Source organism: Schistocerca piceifrons, chromosome 3, assembly GCF_021461385.2.
Source record: "Schistocerca piceifrons isolate TAMUIC-IGC-003096 chromosome 3, iqSchPice1.1, whole genome shotgun sequence".
Classification (NCBI taxonomy): domain Eukaryota; kingdom Metazoa; phylum Arthropoda; class Insecta; order Orthoptera; family Acrididae; genus Schistocerca; species Schistocerca piceifrons.
Window position 1 is genome coordinate 349,740,330 of NC_060140.1, and position 19,173 is coordinate 349,759,502.

The 19,173-nt window shown below is 41.5% G+C and overlaps 1 protein-coding gene across 1 annotated transcript in view; it reads right to left on the minus strand.

Moving 5' to 3' along the window:
- Positions 1–19,173, minus strand: part of LOC124788653 — a gene marked incomplete at its 5' end in the record, with an annotated part of 169,544 nt that overhangs the window by 89,056 nt on the left and 61,315 nt on the right. Inside the window, one exon of the mRNA XM_047255929.1 lies at positions 18,247–18,390. Within this exon, the coding sequence (XP_047111885.1) occupies positions 18,247–18,390 (144 nt within the window). The remainder of the gene's footprint in view (positions 1–18,246; positions 18,391–19,173) is intronic.

Below are 19,173 nucleotides of genomic sequence, written 5' to 3' on the forward strand. Positions count from 1 at the left end.
CGAATGGAGACGTGTCGTCTTCAACGATGAGAGTCGCTTCTGCCTTGGTGCCAATGATGGTCGTATGCGTGTTTGGCGCCGTGCAGGTGAGCGCCACAATCAGGACTGCATACGACCGAGGCACACAGGGCCAACATCCGGCATCATGGTGTGGGGAGCGATCTCCTACACTGGCCGTACACCACTGGTGATCGTCGAGGGGACACTGAATAGTGCACGGTACATCCAAACCGTCATCGAACCCATCGTTCTACCATTCCTAGACCGGCAAGGGAACTTGCTGTTCCAACAGGACAATGCACGTCCGCATGTATCCCGTGCCACCCAACGTGCTCTAGAAGGTGTACGTCAACTACCCTGGCCAGCTAGATCTCCGGATCTGTCCCCCATTGAGCATGTTTGGGACTGGATGAAGCGTCGTCTCACGCGGTCTGCACGTCCAGCACGAACGCTGGTCCAACTGAGGCGCCAGGTGGAAATGGCATGGCAAGCCGTTCCACAGGACTACATCCAGCATCTCTACGATCGTCTCCATGGGAGAGTAGCAGCCTGAATTGCTGCGAAAGGTGGATATACACTGTACTAGTGCCGACATTGTGCATGCTCTGTTGCCTGTGTCTATGTGCCTGTGGTTCTGTCAGTGTGATCATGTGATGTATCGGACCCCAGGAATGTGTCAATAAAGTTTTCCCCTCCTGGGACAATGAATTCACGGTGTTCTTATTTCAATTTCCAGGAGTGTAGTTGTAAATGATAATTCCTGTCTTTAGCAACTGTAATAAAAGTCTTATTAAGACCAGACGCGTTTCGCTTTATTTTAAAGCATCTTCAGGTGGTCTGTCTAACAATATGGTTTTTTCTTGCAGTTTTGTTTGTTGTGATCATTACAATTGACTCTTGTCTGAATGTCTTACGTTTGTATTCGTCCGAAAAAAGTCAGTGAAAGTGACCACTGGCAGGTGTGCGGAATTTTTAATGCCAGCACACGAGTAATGTCAAAAGCAAACTGCACAGGTACAAGAGTCTTGTAGGTAAGATCATTACAGCAGCATCTGGAGTCAATGGGATATGACAACACAAATGCTTACTGATAGCATATCTATCTGAAACAGTGTTTATCAAGGTCGTGCAAACGTATTATTAATAATCTATTTTCTGACTACCTAAATTTTTATCTTTTCACCTCTACATAGATACTAGTGACTCTTTTCCACATGTCACGCTTTTTGTTCAGTTCGTTCTCCATCGTGAAAATGTTCCGCATAATATTTTTTTAACGATCTGTTCTTTCTAATTCTCTTTCATTTTGTATGTTTTCGACATACATTGCGCTCAGAAAGGGAAACAAATTTGAACGTTACAAAGAGTTTGTGTGCTGTATTGTATGTTTCCAACATAAACACCATGGCGATTGCGACATCTGTCGTAAAGGGTTACCCAGTTACCTCTTTCTTCTGCAGCGCTGTACTGTCTACTTCCAACATAATTACCATGGCGATTGAAACATCAATCGTAATCGGGTATCCAGTTACCACGTTCCTCTACAGTTACGCCTATTGGTCGGGCCATGTCATAAGCGTGTGAAAACTTTGTACGGCGAGTAAAACAAGTTGTTCAAGACGGCCGTAGATTTACAATTTATGAAAACACTAGCGACTTATAGGAAATGTTCAAGATATCATTCCACGGCATTTGGACAGAGGCTGTTTTATACATAAACTTTTTGCTAGGTCAGTACCCAGAATGATGACTGGCAACCAAATGCCTCGGGCAAATGGGGTCGGCGTTGATATTTCCGTTGCATTAAGAGGAAATAAAAGGAAAGTTAAGATTTAACGACCCGTTGCCGACTAGTTCATTAAGTATTTACAGACACAGTACAAGCTCGAATAGTACAGAGACAGAGAAGGCTCTTTTAAAGGAAAACCTTGTCGAACGAAGATTTGAAAGCTGTTGCACCCATATCCATCCCAGTGCTTTACAAACACGACGATGAGAATTTATCCAACAAAACTGTGACAGGCGTAGAAACACGGGTATTTTAAGAGAGAAGTAAAAATCTCATCCACAATAGTGGACACTCACTGACTCCCCAAACAAGGCGAAATAGTTCGTGCAAACATTCAGTAGTAAAACGTTTATAACAACAGCCTTTTTAGACAAAAAAGATACTTTTATTGTTGACTTTATGCCGCCAGAGGCAACGATCAATGAAGCTGTGTGCTATGACGTAATGCGAAAGTTACGAAGATCCATTCAAATCAAAGGACGAGGCATGCGGTTGACAGGTGTCGTTCTGATACGCAACAACGTTCGATCAGATGTGTTGCATTAACTTAACAACTTCAAGGGGCGAAATAGGAAGTGACTGCCCAACTACATACGTTACGTATTTGGTAAAAAGCGACTTTCACCTTTTTCCTGAGATAAACAAGTGGTTGGTCAGACGACGCTGCAGCTCCAATGAGGAACACGTGGGCTCTGTTACGACATGAGTTGACAAATAGGCGGGACACTGGTTGTGGATGGTATATGATAGCTCATTCATGGTCACAAAGAACATTTCAAAAACTGTGTTAGTTACGTTGAAAATAGTTATTGCGTTCAGGGGATAGCAACGAAGACAGGCCACTTGAAATGTACACAGAACAATTAAGCATATGGAGGGGCGGTTTTCACTAACAAGGGAAAATTTACAAATGTTAATAACGATTTTGATGAAACTTGACGAGTGTGCAGAAGGGACGAAATAGTGCAACACGCATTTTTGTTTGTTTGTACCCAATTTCACTCTTAAGGGGTAAAACACACTCCGAAAGGTAATTTGGCATTGTAGGTTTAGAGGGGGTATCTCCGAAACAACGATATAGAAAAAAATGTTTTTAATATAAAAGTTAATATGTTCTTTAAAACTGCTATGATCAACTTTTGTAATATCGAAATTTTTCAAAATACCCCACCACCATTAATTTATTTTGAAAATGGGAAACTTTTGTTACAACATAAATTAAAGAAGCTTTCAAGTCACATTCATCCCTGTGTAATAAAGCTGGTTTTTGAAATACCAGTTTTGGAAAACAAGCTGTACGCGTATGTGCTATCGGAATATTTTCATAATACCTAATTAATATTTCAAACTTCATTACTATTCTAATTATTTATTTTACTCATATTTGTTACATGTTTTTAGTTTTTATTTTACGTTTTACATTCACGCCTTTTTTTATTAGTTTACTGTTTCACAGACGCGTATTTTGTTAACGGAAAGAAATAAGCAATTCATTATTACTATAGAAAATAATTGTAATAAAGTTAATCTGTAAGGAAATGCTTAAAACATGACTTCTTTTTTACACCACACTCATAAAATGAAGTTTCCTCGCGTAATATACATGGCAGAGAAGCCAGTATAAAACAGTAGGATTTCAGGCTGGCACAGGTGATCCTCTATATATTGTCATTTGTGTCACCCATATTACAGTATATTGGTAAGCCTTTGCGAAGAGAATCGATTATGTACTAGTGACTGCAGGTTGATTGTACTACTTCTCAAGCGGAGACTGGCATCATAATCATTCAACAGAACTACGTCTGAAAGTCTACTCACAAAGTTCTTCCAACATCGAAAGCCTTGTACGTCCCACGGGTGGACCTATACTGTCGAGCTCTTTGGGGCCGTCACATGAACAAATTCCTTGTTCTCAGGTACGATTCTCAAAAATAGTGGTCGTAAAACGGAGCCCTGCGGGTCTCATGCAGCCCGAATCAAGTTTTCGTGTGGCCCGCGGTTCTCAGCCGCATTCTGAACTAATATGCATCTAGCAACTAATGGCAGAGCCTAGAAACGTCAACTAACATTAAGAGCTCCTGAAGAGTGTGTTTTTCTTCCCCAGTAACAAACAAAACCACTTACAGAGACAGTAACATTCTAAGATGTTATTAATTTTCATTAACGTTCGTGAATTCGACTGTGAGCTAGGACAAGTTTGCCGTTTACCTCAGGAGCAGAGTCGTATGCAGCGCAGCCACTGCGGTGTTAATAGCAGTGAGAGGAGAAACATTTTATTCTTTGTATTCCAGTGGTGACAACTCACGAGTCTGCTCAACTCGCACCGATCAGTTGCTAAGGTATAAATTTCAAACGGAAGTAAGTGGATTCGAAAATGTGCATCATAGAGACTGGTATCTTCGAATGTGGTTCATTTTTGTTGCAAGTAACATGAAATGAAATTAAGACTGTTGTAATACAACGCAATGACTCGAAAAAATGAAATTCTAAATATTTAGTAAACATTAGTTATAGTATCTCAGATTACAGCTACTGTTATTAATAACTATAACGTATTAATGTATACAGATTACTATCTACTGACTCATCATCGCCCAGCCAAAACCGCTAAGGATAGAAACTCGAAATTTGGAGAGGGTGTTGATCTTATACTATAGGCACCATTTAAAAAGGGATTTTTCGACATTCTAACCCTAAAGGGTGAAATAGGGATTGACAGGTTTCCTAAAAATATGTCGTTGTTAAGGCAATTTCGAAGCTAGGACTACGAAACTGGTATTTGATTTCTCATTCAGAAACGAAAAAAATGGAAATCCGAGTTTCAAGGGAATGAAATAGGGGATGAAAAATTTTATGAAAATGTTTCATAATGAAAGGGCCCAGGATAAGAATGAGCTAAGTTCAATTTTATAAATTTTGCAGAACATTAATATTCCTATTTATATCTTTTCTTGATCTTATGATCTTATAGTTATGTAACGATATACACAATTAGAAACCTTAAGAAATATTTTGTAAAAATATAACAATATTATATCATATTTATCCAAACTTACGATGCTACATAAAAATTTGAGTAAGGGTAACTTATTCATTGAAAGAAGTTCCTCAGTCCATGGCTTCATGGTAGCACAAGCATTGCTTATTCCTTCAGTACTTGAAGTAAGAATCAAACTATATTTAAAAATAAAAAAGAAATGGTTCAAATGGTTCTGAGCACTATGCGACTTAACTTCTGAGCTCATCAGTCGCCTAGAACTTAGAACTAATTAAACCTAACTAACCTAAGGATATCACACACATCAATGCCCGAGGCAGGATTCGAGCCTGCGACCGTAGCGGTCGCTCGGCTCCAGACTGTAGCGCTTAGAACCGCACGGCCACTCCAGCCGGCTTTAAAAATCAGTTCAAGATGGGCTATTCTGATTGTGAAAACTTCAAGCAGCAGGAAAACTGCCATAATATTCTAGTGTTTCTGTCCCACAGAAATCTTCCAAAATCTATAGATCCAGGTATTTCTCATGAGAGAATGGGTTAGTCTGAAAATATAAAGTAGAAGATTTTATAATTTGAAATTATATCATAGTAAAAAAATTAACCAGATTTGGAGATTATCTTAGAGTCTTAGCGGTCTAAGACAACTCAGGCAGATCAAACTCTAGGCCATTGGATCCTTCAGCTGGATGAACCGATTTCAGAGCAGCACTCTCCCTTGCTCCATTGTAAGTCATTCTGAGCCTTTTTACAAGCCCTGGGTGGGTTTTGTCTACGAGGAGTTCCTTAAGTGGACGTGTAGTAAAAGGATACTTCACGTGTACAAGGGCTTCAGATATGCTGTTGATTGGCGAAAAGTTTCAGATGTAGCTACAACAACCCCAAATGGTGAAGCTTTTGATCGAGCTGACATGAACACCTCCGTCCAATCTTTGGGAGCTTCCTTGTTTACAAGTCCCATGTTTTTATCGCATTCCAAATAAAAATGTCCTCTTATTCGAAAAGTTCCTTTCACAGTGTCAAACCTTTTCTCTTCTGTAACTAAACTGTGCAAAAATCGAATAAGCGTAATTCTCATTCTGACCAGATCGTGAATCACAAAATATGTCCAGATATTTCACAGCAATGCCAAGGTAATTCTAACAAAACGTATGAATCATTGAGGAGACGTCATCATTACCGGTTTTCTCAACACATTCGAGGTACAGGAAAAATGTACTGTTTGCACTTGATAAACAGTGTATGTTGAAAGCACACATAGACAATTGCCGTTTACACTACGCAACGTTAGTTGTAATGTTAGTCAGAGGCAGATTGTTTCCAAACTTCATACACATGCCTTCCTTTTCCATGGTCTTTGGACTTTCCTCCTTAGCTTTTTCTTCCTCTCACAAAATGTGCTGGCTTGCAATTTGTGATAATCGTGTAAAGTTTTCAAATTCTTCAATTTTTTTCAATATCTTTTACTTCTGCTACTTCGGTGCACTTTTTTTCCACTTCCAGGCATTTCATGTTGGCTGTATATTCGTTACGGATGCGCTTATATCCAAAGGAAATATTGAAGTTCGTATTAAATATGTGTGTGTATGTTTCATAAGAGGCCTTAACTGTTGAGTAAGCCTCTTTGAATAAATTGAACATTTCACTTATACCTACTACCTCTGCGAAGTATACTTTACTTGATTCTTTTAACGCATAATGACTGTTTCTACTCGGAAAGAAGCAATATGTTGCTTAATGGTATTAACTGTTTCATCAATCTTTATGACTGGATGTAGTGAGTTGAGGTTAGTCAAGAATGCCTTTAAGGTGACAAAGACCCTACTATCACGTAATAGGTCTACGAGCAGCTGGATGTCCTTTTTCCGATATTGCAGAAAGACATCGCAAGAAAGTAGTCATTGTACATAATTGCTGCGAGCGTTAATCACGGGAATGTGCAATCGTAAGAAGGCCAGGCTCTGGACGGCTACGTGACACTAACGAGACTGAAGACCGTCGTGTACAGTATATGGCTCTGCCGCATCCTACTGCAGCTGCAGCAGCAGTTTGAGCCACAGTTGGCACCACAGTGACACAAAGAATTGGTACAAATCAGTTTCTTCAAGAACCGATTCTAGTCAGATGTCCTGCAGTGCGCATTCCACTGACTCCAAACCACAAACATTTGCGAATTCAGTGGTGTCAAGTGAGAACTCATTGGAGGGCAGGGTGGAGGTCTGTTGTGTTTTCTGATGAAAGCCAGTTTTGCCTCAGTGCTAGTGAAGGATGTGTGTTGATTAGAATGAGACCAGTTGGGGTCCTGCAACCAACCTGTCTGTGTGTTAGACACACTGGACCTACACCTGAAGTTATGGCCTGGGGTAGGATTTAGTATGACAGTAAGAGCGCTCTCGTGGTTATCCCACGCAGCCTGATTGCAAATTAGGGCGTCAACCTGGTGATTAGACCTATTATGCTGCCGTTCATGAACAGCATTACAGAGGGTGTCTCCCAACAGGATAACGCTCGGCTGCAAACTGCTGTTGTAAGCCATCATGCTCTACAGAGTGTCGACATGTTGCCTTACCCAGCTCGATCAGGCATGCTTGCGTTCGAAATTCTGGCGAGTACACCGTCTGTTAGTGTACAAGCATTTCACACTCGCAATGGCTTATCTCATATTTAAATTAACCTGAGACCTTGCAACATTAATCAGTTAGAGATGTTACCCAGAAATGCCATTACTCTACATTAATTATTTCTTGGTGCAGCGATTTTTTTCATCAGTGTATTTCTGTAGCTCAAGGAGATTCTTCTACATTTTCATCTACATACATACTCCGCACTCCACCATACGGTGCGTGGCGGAGGGTTCCTCGTACCACAATTAGCATCTTCTCTCCCTGTTCCACTCCCAAACAGAACGACGGAAAAATGACTGCCTATATGCCTCTGTGCGAGCCCTAATCTCTCTTATCCTATCTTTGTGGTCTTTCCGCGAAATATAAGTCGGCAGCAGTAAAATTGTACTGCAGTCAGCCTCAAATGCTGGTTCTCTAAATTTCCTCAGTAGCAATTCACGAAAAGAACACCTATTTTCCTCCAGAGACTCCCACCCGAGTTCCCGAAGCATTTCTGTAACACTCGCGTGATGATCAAACCTACCAGTAACAAATCTAGCAGCCCGCCTCTGAATTGCTTCTATATCCTCCTTCAATCCGATCTGATAGGGACCCCAAACGCTCGAGCAGTATTCAAGAATAGGTCGTATTATTGTTTTATAAGCGGTCTCCTTTACAGATGAACCACATCTTTCCAAAATTCTACCAATGAACCGAAGACGACTATCCGCCTTCCCAACAACTGCCATTACATGCTTGTCCCACTTCATATCGCTCTGCAATGTTACGTCCAAATATTTTATCGACGTGACTGTGTCAAGTGCTACACTACTAATGGAGTATTCAAACATTACGGGATTCTTTTTCCTATTCATCTGCATTAATTTACATTTATCTATATTTAGAGTTAGCTGCCATTCTTTACACTAATCACAAATCCTGTCCAAGTCATCTTGTATCCTCCTACAGCACTCAACGACGACACCTTCCCGCACACCACAGCATCATCAGCAAACAGCCGCACATTGCTATCCACCCTATCCAAAAGATCATTTATGTAGATAGAAAACAACAGCGGACTTACCACACTTCCCTGGGGCACTCCAGATGATACCCTCACCTCCGATGAATACTCACCGTCGAGGACAACGTACTGGGTTGTATTACTTAAGAAGTCTTCGAGCCACTCACATACTTGGGAACCAACCCCATATCCTCGCACCTTAGTTAGGAGTCTGCAGTGGGGCACCGAGTCAAACGCTTTCCGGAAGTCAAGGAATATGGCATCCGTCTGATACCCTTCATCCATGGTTCCCAAGATAGCATGTGAAAAAAGGGCGAGTTGCGTTTCGCAGGAGCAATGCTTTCTAAAGCCGTGCTGCTGCATGAACAGAAACTTCTCAAGGAAATTCATTATATTCGAACTGAGAATATGTTCGAGAATCCTGCAACAAACCGATGTAAGTAAGCGTAGGCTACGGTAGTTTTCTCAGTAGCTTTGATCAATATCGTACCAGCGTTACCTATGTGTTAGGTGTGTTGCATACTTACTAGGCTTCTTAAGTAGGGCTCCACAAAATCAATACAAAAAGTCTTCTATTAAAGCTGTTATATGTATAAAGCAAAGTGTATATGCCTATGTGTATATCCTGAATCTCCTCCCTAAACTCTGAGTGGATTTCAACCGATTTTGGTACAGAATGGGCAAGCCTCAAGAGTATCAGCATTGTGTGGTTTATGATCTCCAAGCTCCAGTGGTAGTGGCGATAATGACAAATTCTTTTTTGCCACCTCTGGCGTATATGCTGACCTGAATGACAGGCATGTTGTCTGGGAACTGTATCGATCTACCAAATCAGCCCGCTTTGCAGGACAATCAAGATGCAGGGACAATATACGGTTTTCTGGACCCTGACGTATTTGTTACTGTACATGACACGCATAGTGGAGTAGTATTGTCTTACTTTATTGAACTAATGCATGGGCTACAAGAGCTGATGAGCATGGCTGGAGGTCGATTGAGATTTATAGAGCAGTTATAGACTTAGGGGAGGAGGAACTGGACAGGGAGAGTGGAGGAGCAGACAGAGAGACATAGAAGTGGGGAGGAGGAAATGGTGGATAGGGTTGGAAGCATGAGGTCGTCAGACAGAGAAAGGAAGAGGTGGCTACAGAGAGAGAGGAAGGAAGAGATATGTTCAGTATAAGCGTAAAAAGCGTACGCAAGCGAATCTGCTCGGAAAAGGCTAGTAAAACAAAAAAATCCAACCTTTGTGATAATATACACAACCAGCCCACAAAATGAACAATTTACAATAACCAGTCATCAAATGCGAAACAATTTCTACACTAAAAGTCAAGATGACCTTCAGACTTAACTAGGATCATGACATACAACTACACAATGGTCTACTACTACTACTACCACTACTCTCACCATACTGTTACCACAAAAATCTACACACAACTCTCAATCAAACTATCTAACTGTATATCACAATACATTCTTACACAGCGACACAAACAACTGATTATTCACGTAGAGCAAAAAAATGGTTCAAATGGCTCTGAGCACTATGGGACTCAACTGCTGAGGTCATTAGTCCCCTAGAACTTAGAACTAGTTAAACCTAACTGACCTAAGGACATCACAAACATCCATCCCCTAGGCAGGATTCGAACCTGCGACCGTAGCGGTCTTGCGGTTCCAGACTGCAGCGCCTTTAACCGCACGGCCACTTCGGCCGACCACGTAGAGCAAGTAACAAGGTGCATTCACTTCAGTCACTCTCAGACAGTAGTTTAAACGAAACACGTTAGTATTAATATCATTAATCGCGCTCGCAGTATGTAATTAACAGGCAGATCTGCTCTAGATCACAGAGCACGTAACTGTACTCCTGTGTGTCATCAGTAAACAACAGGAACTTGTTACACAACAACCACAGAGTTTCGAGCAGGATTTGTTGCCAATAAACCCGCCTAATGGACCACTCTTATACCACGCACTACACTATATCAACCACAAAACCATCACTGTGAAACCGTTAGTTGGAAAAGACTCAAGTAGTTTTCCTCTTGATATGCAGAATCCCTTTCTCCACTTCGGGATCTGTCTGACAGGGAAAAGACACCAACGCTCCACCAGGCTGTTGTGTCCTTAAAGCGGCCATAATCGGCGTAGACCTTAGTGACGTCTAGCTGATGGTACCGCAGCACACAAGTTTCTCGATGCCCTCGCTGTTGGTTCTGCACAGAAATCGCTCGTTCGTCTCCGTGCAGCAAGTGACTCCAACACCTTCAGACTGTATGGAGACCTTAGTCGCCGCGCTAATCTGGCTTTGACGACGCGCCTCAGGCTGTCCACATCACCGACGGCGCTGTCTTCTAGGAGACGGTGGGTCCTCTTGCTGCAGCTGGTTGCACAGTCAACTGGCCGTACTTGCTACCAGACAGGTCACAGTGGCGCACGCGACAGTCACATTCCACGCCGTCCAGGCTTCCGTGGCTTCATCGCGACGCTCTGCTCAAAACGATTGCCTGGAGGCGGGGAAAACAACCGTGCCGTTAGACACGGCACGAGGGAAAACCGCAGCTCAATGTATTCATCGTTTTGGATGTACACTGTGCAACAAAAAACGGCCCTAGGCTACCGCTGACTATAGTAAGTAAGCGTGGGCTAATGTAGTTTTCTCAGTAGCTTTGATTAGTAAATATCGTACCCGCGTTACCTGCACGTTAGGTGTGTTGCATACTTATTGGGCTTTATCTCATGTTGATCGCTTTGTTTGCGTATGCGATAAGTTTCTTACTAAATTCTCTTAGAAACCGGAAGTAGAGAACCGAATGCGAATATATCAACGCCCCATAATCTACGGAACATTTTTGCTCTCATAGTTATTCTCATCGCTACTACTTAAAAATAAACAGTTTTTATAGCAAAATTGAAATTATTGTTTAATTCAGGTTTTATTCGAAAATTGTTGATTTGTAACGTGGAACAGAGGCAATGTCCTAGTAAAAATACAAAAATATACTGATTTATCATACAGAGCTAAAGAAACACAATCTCTTCAAAAAAAGGTAAAATTAAAACAAAATCGAAAAGAAAAGTATCAAATATCGATTCAATACTACGTCGAGCTTATATAAAATATATTTCAGTTATTTCCAAACAACTTTCGAACTTATTAGTTACAACAGGAAACTTTTTGTCCCGATGAAGATAGTTCTGTTAATTACAAGATAATAACGATAATTACATAGATTTTTTTGTGTTTGTGCCTCTCAACTGTACTTGCATCAAAAGTGTTTTGGTTACATAAATGCGCAGAAGTTACGCGAGCAGCCAATATATATATATATATATATTTTTGCTTATAAAATGCAATTTTTTGTGGATATAACTACATGGAAATGAGCGGAGAAACTCCCCGACCCAGCCGGGAATCGAACCCGGGCCGGTAGGACGGCAATCCGTCACGCTGACCACTCAGCTATCGGGGCGGACGATATAAGTACATAATGGACTAACAGTGAATGATGCGCGGTTCTAATCATGCGCAAAACAGATAAACAGAAAAAACAAAGAGAAGTCGTCGGTTTCCAATTTCTCACTCACACGTTCATATTTCTTCCTCTGCTAATGCTGCTAGTACTACCCGTATCCTGCCATTTACTACGTCATTTATGTACTGTACCAAAACTACCGATCTGCAGTTTTGGTAGAGCGCAACTCTAAACACAATTGAAGAATCATATTTTCGGAACCTCGCAATTATCTTCCATTGCGACGCATAAGTTTGAAATCTGGCTTAAAGGTGCCTACAATCTTTCTCTGTAATGGCACAAAAGCGTAGTGTCCAGCGACGTCATCCGGCGACGCTCCATACAGCAAGGTGTCGACATATGCGAAAAAAAGGCCAGAGCTCATGAGTTTATGCGATGTGTAAGGTGGGTTAATGATGTCATACTGGCACCAAATTCCACCACAACCCACCCCAACGCCACCGTGGATATATCACACGATGGGAAGGTCGTCACACTCCATCTCACACACATTTCACACCATCTTTTGACGCATCTCGATAGAGGTCAGAACACCGACGCTGAGCGTTGAAATTACGCGGTCTTCTTACGGGTGGCCGAGGAAAATATTTAAGACACACTGCTGCTCAAAACCGACTCAAAAAGGCCTCAGGGGTGGTAAAAGGGCGTCAATGAAATTATCCTTTCCTCTGAGGCATTGATTTCCATACATTTCGCGGTCAGAAACGACAGTTTGCAGTGCGATGAGCAACAGGCGACGTTCTTGACAATCTTTGACACTTATGACACCTCCAGACGTTTCAACCCTTCTCAGAATTTTATGGGCCTGCAACCACTTGGAAGTGCACTGCAACAACAATTTTTGCTTTCGTCTACACATGGAACCTCCACGGACCGTGCAAACCCATTCGACAAAATCTGTATGTGATTTGAAGGACAAATGCGCACTTATGCTAAAAGCAAAACAAGGACAATGGAGCGCAATCAGACAGCGCAGGTGAAATATTATGAGAAAATGTTACCGTAAAAGGTGTTGACTAGCTTTGATATTCGGGCAACAAAGTAACTGAAAGTAAAGCAGAAGTAAAAAGGACATACAATTTAAACTGGAAGTAGCTAGAAAATCTTTCCTGATAAGGAGAAATATGTTAAAATGTGTTGAAAAGTCTTTCCTGAAGGTATTCGTTTGGAGTGTAAGTTTACACTGACAAACAACAGTCATGAAGAGAATAGTAGCATAATGGTGAAGAGGAATGCTGAAGATTTAATGCACAGATCGAGTTTTATTTATTTATTTATCAATTTATTTCTGGTCTTCCACCTGATTTGATGTGGCATACCACGGCTTCGTCTGTTGTGCCAATTTCGTCCTCTCACAGTAGCACCTACACCATATGTCTTGAATTATTTGTTCCGTAGTTATATTATAATTTTATGCAGAGGACCTGGATTAGATTCACGCTACTGCAAGGGATTTTTGTTTTGTTTGCAGGATTGTAACGTTGTGCACTCTACCTCGTGACGCAACTGAGAAGCTATTTGAGTGAGAAGTAGCAGCTCCAAGGTATAGCAAGCGGACAACAGCTGAGAGAAGATCGTGCTAAACCTGTGCCCTCCCCCCCCCCCCCCCCCCCCACCACACCTAGAGGTGTAAAACTACTGTAGGCTACCGTAAACTGTCGTAAGTAAGTGCAGACTATGGTAATTTTCTTAGTAACTTCGGTCAGGTGAACTTTTACCTGCATTACCTGCACATTAGAAGTGTTGCATGACTGTCAGGCGTCGTTACCTCATAACGATCGCTTTCTTTGCATACGTGATCAGTGTCTTCCTTGATTCCCCTAAAAACCAGAAACGGTGTGCCGTCTAGAAACTGAGTAAGGATGTACTGTATGAAGGACCAGGCAACCTAGAGAACATTTTGTTCCACACAGTTATCCTCTGGTGTTTTACTTAAAACTAACAAGTATTTATAGCGAAATTGAAATTTTCAATGTTTAATTCAGATTTTATTTGAAAATTGTTGATTTGTAAAATGAAAGATAGGGATGTTGTGGTAAAAATAAAGAAAACAATGTAATGTTGTCATATAGCTCTAAAAATGCCATGTTCTCAACAAAAATGTAAAACAAATGAAACCGCAAAACAAAAATATATCAAACATCGCTTCAAAACGTTTCTGTTATTCATAAAAAACTTTCGTGTTTATAAACATTAACAGGAATCTCATGCCTAAGATCAGAATGAAGAACGTTCTACTGAGCACGAAATAACAATAATTATATATATTTAAGTTTGCATATGTATACTCTACGCATCTGCATCAAAAGCAATTTCTTTGGTAATATAAAAGCGCAGAAACTATGCGATCAACTAATTTTTATTACTTATAAAATTCAGTCCACATACTGTAAGAAATTAAGATACTCAATGAACTAACCTGAATGATGTGTGGTACTAATTATGCGTAAAACAAACAACCAAATAAACAAAAAGGCTAAGAGAAGTCGTCGGCTTCCAGTTTCTCTTTTACATATTCGTTTACGTTTCTTTCCATACTAGTGGTACCAATACTACCGGTAGTCCTATGATGTACTACGTCATTTATGTAGTTCACCAAAACTATCGAACCGTGTGTTAGCTAGAGCACAACTCTATCCATAGTGCATCCCAATGCCGCCATCTGCAGAGGATGACACGGGGATGGGTCCGTCCCGATCGGACCATTTGGGCCAATACGCTGAGCTCTGACTTGATATTCTAATCACACGACATATTGTCCTGTCCCTTTTTGTAGTTGGTGAATTCCCTATGTTTCTTTCCTCGCCGTTTCTACTATTAGCCTCCTCTATTCTTATCTTATCTGCCCGTCTAATTTTCTGAATCCTTTTACAACACTAAACATTTTCTTCTTTTCAGGCTAACTAATAAAGAAGTATTGAATCGTGCTGCGAAGAAGGCTTATTGGTGTAACTTAACAGAAATGTGGCATGGGTTGGCAGGACACTTCCAGAGGCAGCGAGAATTAGTTAATAGGGTAATGGAGAGAAGTGTGTGTGTTTGTTTTGCATGTGATCTGTATGGAGCATTCTTCCGGGTAAGTGCTATCATTGTACATTAAAATAATTGAATGTGATTTTAGAAGAGATTGCTACATACAGCTCAAAATATTCTTCGTGTGCATTTATTTAAATAATTGGTTGTTTGTAATTCATTCGGTACTTAATTTCATTCTTAGCGATATTAAGGTAATTTGGACTATTAGTTTCTTATTTCAGGACAATTTTTAGTATCTCGTTTTCGTTTGTAGATATGGATTTACCTGTTATGATGAACCTGGATGATTTGAGAGAGGCTATGGGCATGGACATGTTGCCCATGATTTGTTTTTTACAAATGTGTGGTCTCGTTGGCGAGTATGTTCGATGTCGTGAGTGCGGCGAACATATGTGCCTCACAAGTGTATCTCGTCGCAGTACTCACGACTTATTCGTATGGCTATGCAGCAAAGATCGGTTATGGAGGTCCATTAGACGAGGGACATGATTCGAAAAATCTAAGCTCGCCTTGAGAGACATTATGAAACCACGTACTGTTGGTGTTTGAGATATCCTGTGTGGCTGCGTGTCCATGAATGTCGTCTGAGTAAGCGTACAGTTGTGGATTGGTACTCTTTTTGTTGACAAGTTTGTGGGGAATACATGAAATATAGGGAGCAGTTGGGAGGGGCGGGGGGCGGGTGTTATGGTTGAAATTGACGAGTCGCATTTTGGCAAAAGGAAGTACAACAGGGGGGAATCTCCGGTGGTTCAAAAATGGCTCTGAGCACTATGGGACTCAACTGCTGTGGTCATCAGTCCCCTAGAACTTAGAACTACTTAAACCTAACTAACCTAAGGACATCACACACATCCATGCCCGAGGCAGGATTCTAACCTGCGACCGTAGCAGTCGCGCGGTTCCGGACTGAAGCGCCTAGAACCGCATGGCCACCGCGGCCGGCAGTTAATCACAATATTGAGTTCAGATAATTATCCACAGGGGTTTGCACAAATAGCGTAGAGGGTTATTGGTCAACTGTGAAATCTCTTGTAGGGGAAGGGGAAACGCTGGATTTCCACACCTCAAAGTCACTTAGACGAATATTCATGGAGGTGCAGTATTCCCCAAACATATTGCCCGTTTAAATGTTTTGTTAAACGTGTTGGGCAGATGTACCGTTCGAAATATGTTAGCTAATTTCACATTAGAGGGGGGGGGGGTGGTTGTATGTGAGTGTCTGTGTGTGTGTTCATATGTTCATAATGTTTTGTTTGTTGTGTATGTGGGTATGTGATTTTTGTTGATGTCTTTCTAGGCGAGCTTCGGTTCTTTTAAGAAGTTGCCGTGAGGTAAGTTCAGTTTCCCATTTTGTTTTCTTTTGCTGCATTTGAGTATTTTGACGTATTTCAATGCTGTATTACACCATTACGTATGTTTTCGTGTACTCCAGTACGTAATAGAAATTTCGCAGCTGTTGTTCTTCTTTCGTTTCCCAGCACTAGCATCAGTACGATTTTTTCGAATCTGTACTAGCAATATTACAGGCGAAACGCCCGACGCAACTGAAATTTGTATCCCGTCCTCCAGTTCACCTTTACATTGACACTACCTATTCGAAAAGAACGACATACGTAACATTGATGAGATTTACCTATATATATTAACTGGAGAGCAGGATACAAACGTTGTGTATAGCTATATAGCTCAACTAAAGAATGGGATACTATTGTCACTGGCTGCGATCAAAACTATAACTTTCAGTCGATACTATTTGCATCGAAGGCGAAAAACAATTATACCCCATAGTGAAGTACGTGATAGAAATTGTGTGTGTGTGTGGCGTCTTATTGCCTCTTTGCGTAGTTCAACTGAGGCACAGGTTGCATATGTAACATACGTCCATTTCCATGTTTTCGTTAGCAGTGTACATGTATATAGGTCAACAAAAGTATGGAATACAAATATTATGTGCGTAGCTCCTCCTGCTATCGTTAGTACAACTGTCTACGTAAGAGCATAGTATTAGTGGTAGCGGAAGCGAAAGAAACAACACATGTAAAATTTGAATCCCGTGCTTCAGTTGACCCATATATATATATATATATATATATATATATATATATATATATATATATATATATATATATATATATATATGCTACAAATACTTCCATCCATTTTTCCCCTTCATTTTCCACAGAAATAATACGACACAAACACGCGATATCCTTAACGTAAAAATACTACTTGCCTTGATATATGTCAACTATATTTTTCGTCCCTCGCATTCCTTTGTTTCTGAACAGTCGTGTCAGCTCTTTCATCTGTGTAATAAATACTCTCTGGCCAACTCTGACGTCATCGGTCAAAACCGACGGGTTGTATCCCCTGCTTTACTAGACCTCAATTTTGCGCGGTAGCGTAGTCCATTTTTTTCTCAACAGATCTTGGCACGTGTTTTCCAGCAGATGACAGTGCAGCAATAAATGAACTAAGATTGTCGTTTGAGCAACGCAAGTCCGTACTGAAGTGGTACTGGAAACGCGAAAACATGATGGAGTGCAACAGCAATGGTGTAATGTATACGGAACTAGGCCACCGACACTTGTAACAGTATCATATTCGGGATAAATTTGAAGCCGACGGTATTGTTCACGGTGTGCATAAAAAAAGGTCTGGCGTGTGCAAATGAAAGATTTTTCCTACACCAAGATGGCGCGCTCAGATCACAACCACAGAGATGTCAGAGTCTACTTGGGTGAAAATCTGCCTGGACGAGGGATAGACGGAAAAGAAGCTGTCGAGTACCCACCACGGTCTTCAGACCTTATACCTCCTGACTTCTGCCTATGGGAGACCTTGGAAAATGAAGTTTATCAACAGAAGCCAGCTACACCGAAGGAGCTACAAGGAACCGTTGAGGTGTCATACGCGTCTGTCACACCAGCAACACTGACAGCTGTAGTTCAATCAACAGTCCAGCGGCATCGGCGTTTGGCTGCTAATGTGGGTCGCTTTGAACACATAAACTTCACGTCGTGTAAGAATTTTAACGGTATGTCATTTTGTTCCATTAATATTGACTATCAGAGAGTGTCTACATTTTTCTGGACCCATCTGTATAAAACTATAGACCCAGTTTTAATTAAAGCAAACCAATGTTATGAATGTCTCATTTAATAAAAGATACATTTTCTCACAGACAGAAACTAGAACAATAGATTTTATCTCATGGAAAATATAAAAGATATACACTGGAGAGAGACTTGCCTGCGATGATGCTGTAGGTGATGACGATGTGCGCCATGCTGCGGGCGAACACGGTGAGCATGACGCCGACCGTGAACATGAGTCCGCCGATGACGGAGACCATCCGGTACGTCATGGAGCGTAGCAGGCGGTTCGTCACCAGGCCTGCGGGCAGATGCAACGGTACTGGACATGTCGTAATGTTACAGTTCAAAAATATGGCGCGTAATTCATACACTCCCTGAAAAAAGTTGACATACACAGAAGGCACGGATGTCAAAATAACTTCATACACGTACACACCGTAAGTGGGTAGGTAAATGATAAGAGTTGCAATTCCCTGTGACAGGTAGAAGGGCCATCAAAGTGCATTAGGGCTCGTATTTAGCGTTGTAACTAAGCAGGGTATATGAGGGTCGTGGACAGCGTTAGATGTCGTGTGATCACTGCGAACGACACGGAGGTGCCGAATACTCCTGTGAGACGCCGCTATCAGCACCAGACGGAGCTTGAAAGGGGCCCCATTGTGGGTCCCTATTAGGCTGTTTGTTCGAATCGTGCAATATCCAGATTTGGAGGGCATTCGGACGCGTCAGTGGCTGGATGTTGGACTGCGTGGAATGTACGGGCAGTCACAGACACCATCAAGGTTCTGGTCGACAGCATCTGACAACCACGAGAGAGGGACACCGTGTTGTGCAGCCCCTTCACACCTGTGGTTGCCATCCGAAAATAAATAATAGACTCCTTGCAATTTCTGTGTCATCCTGCACCATTAGTCGAAGAATAGCAGCAGACGGACTAGGGAATTACCATCCCATGTGTAGACTGCCATTAACTTCACAATAGGAATGCGGCTGCGTTTGCGATAGTCCCATAACCAGAACACATGGACGGCAGATGGTTGGCGTCACATTGTGTCCAGCAATGAATTGCGGTTCTGCACTA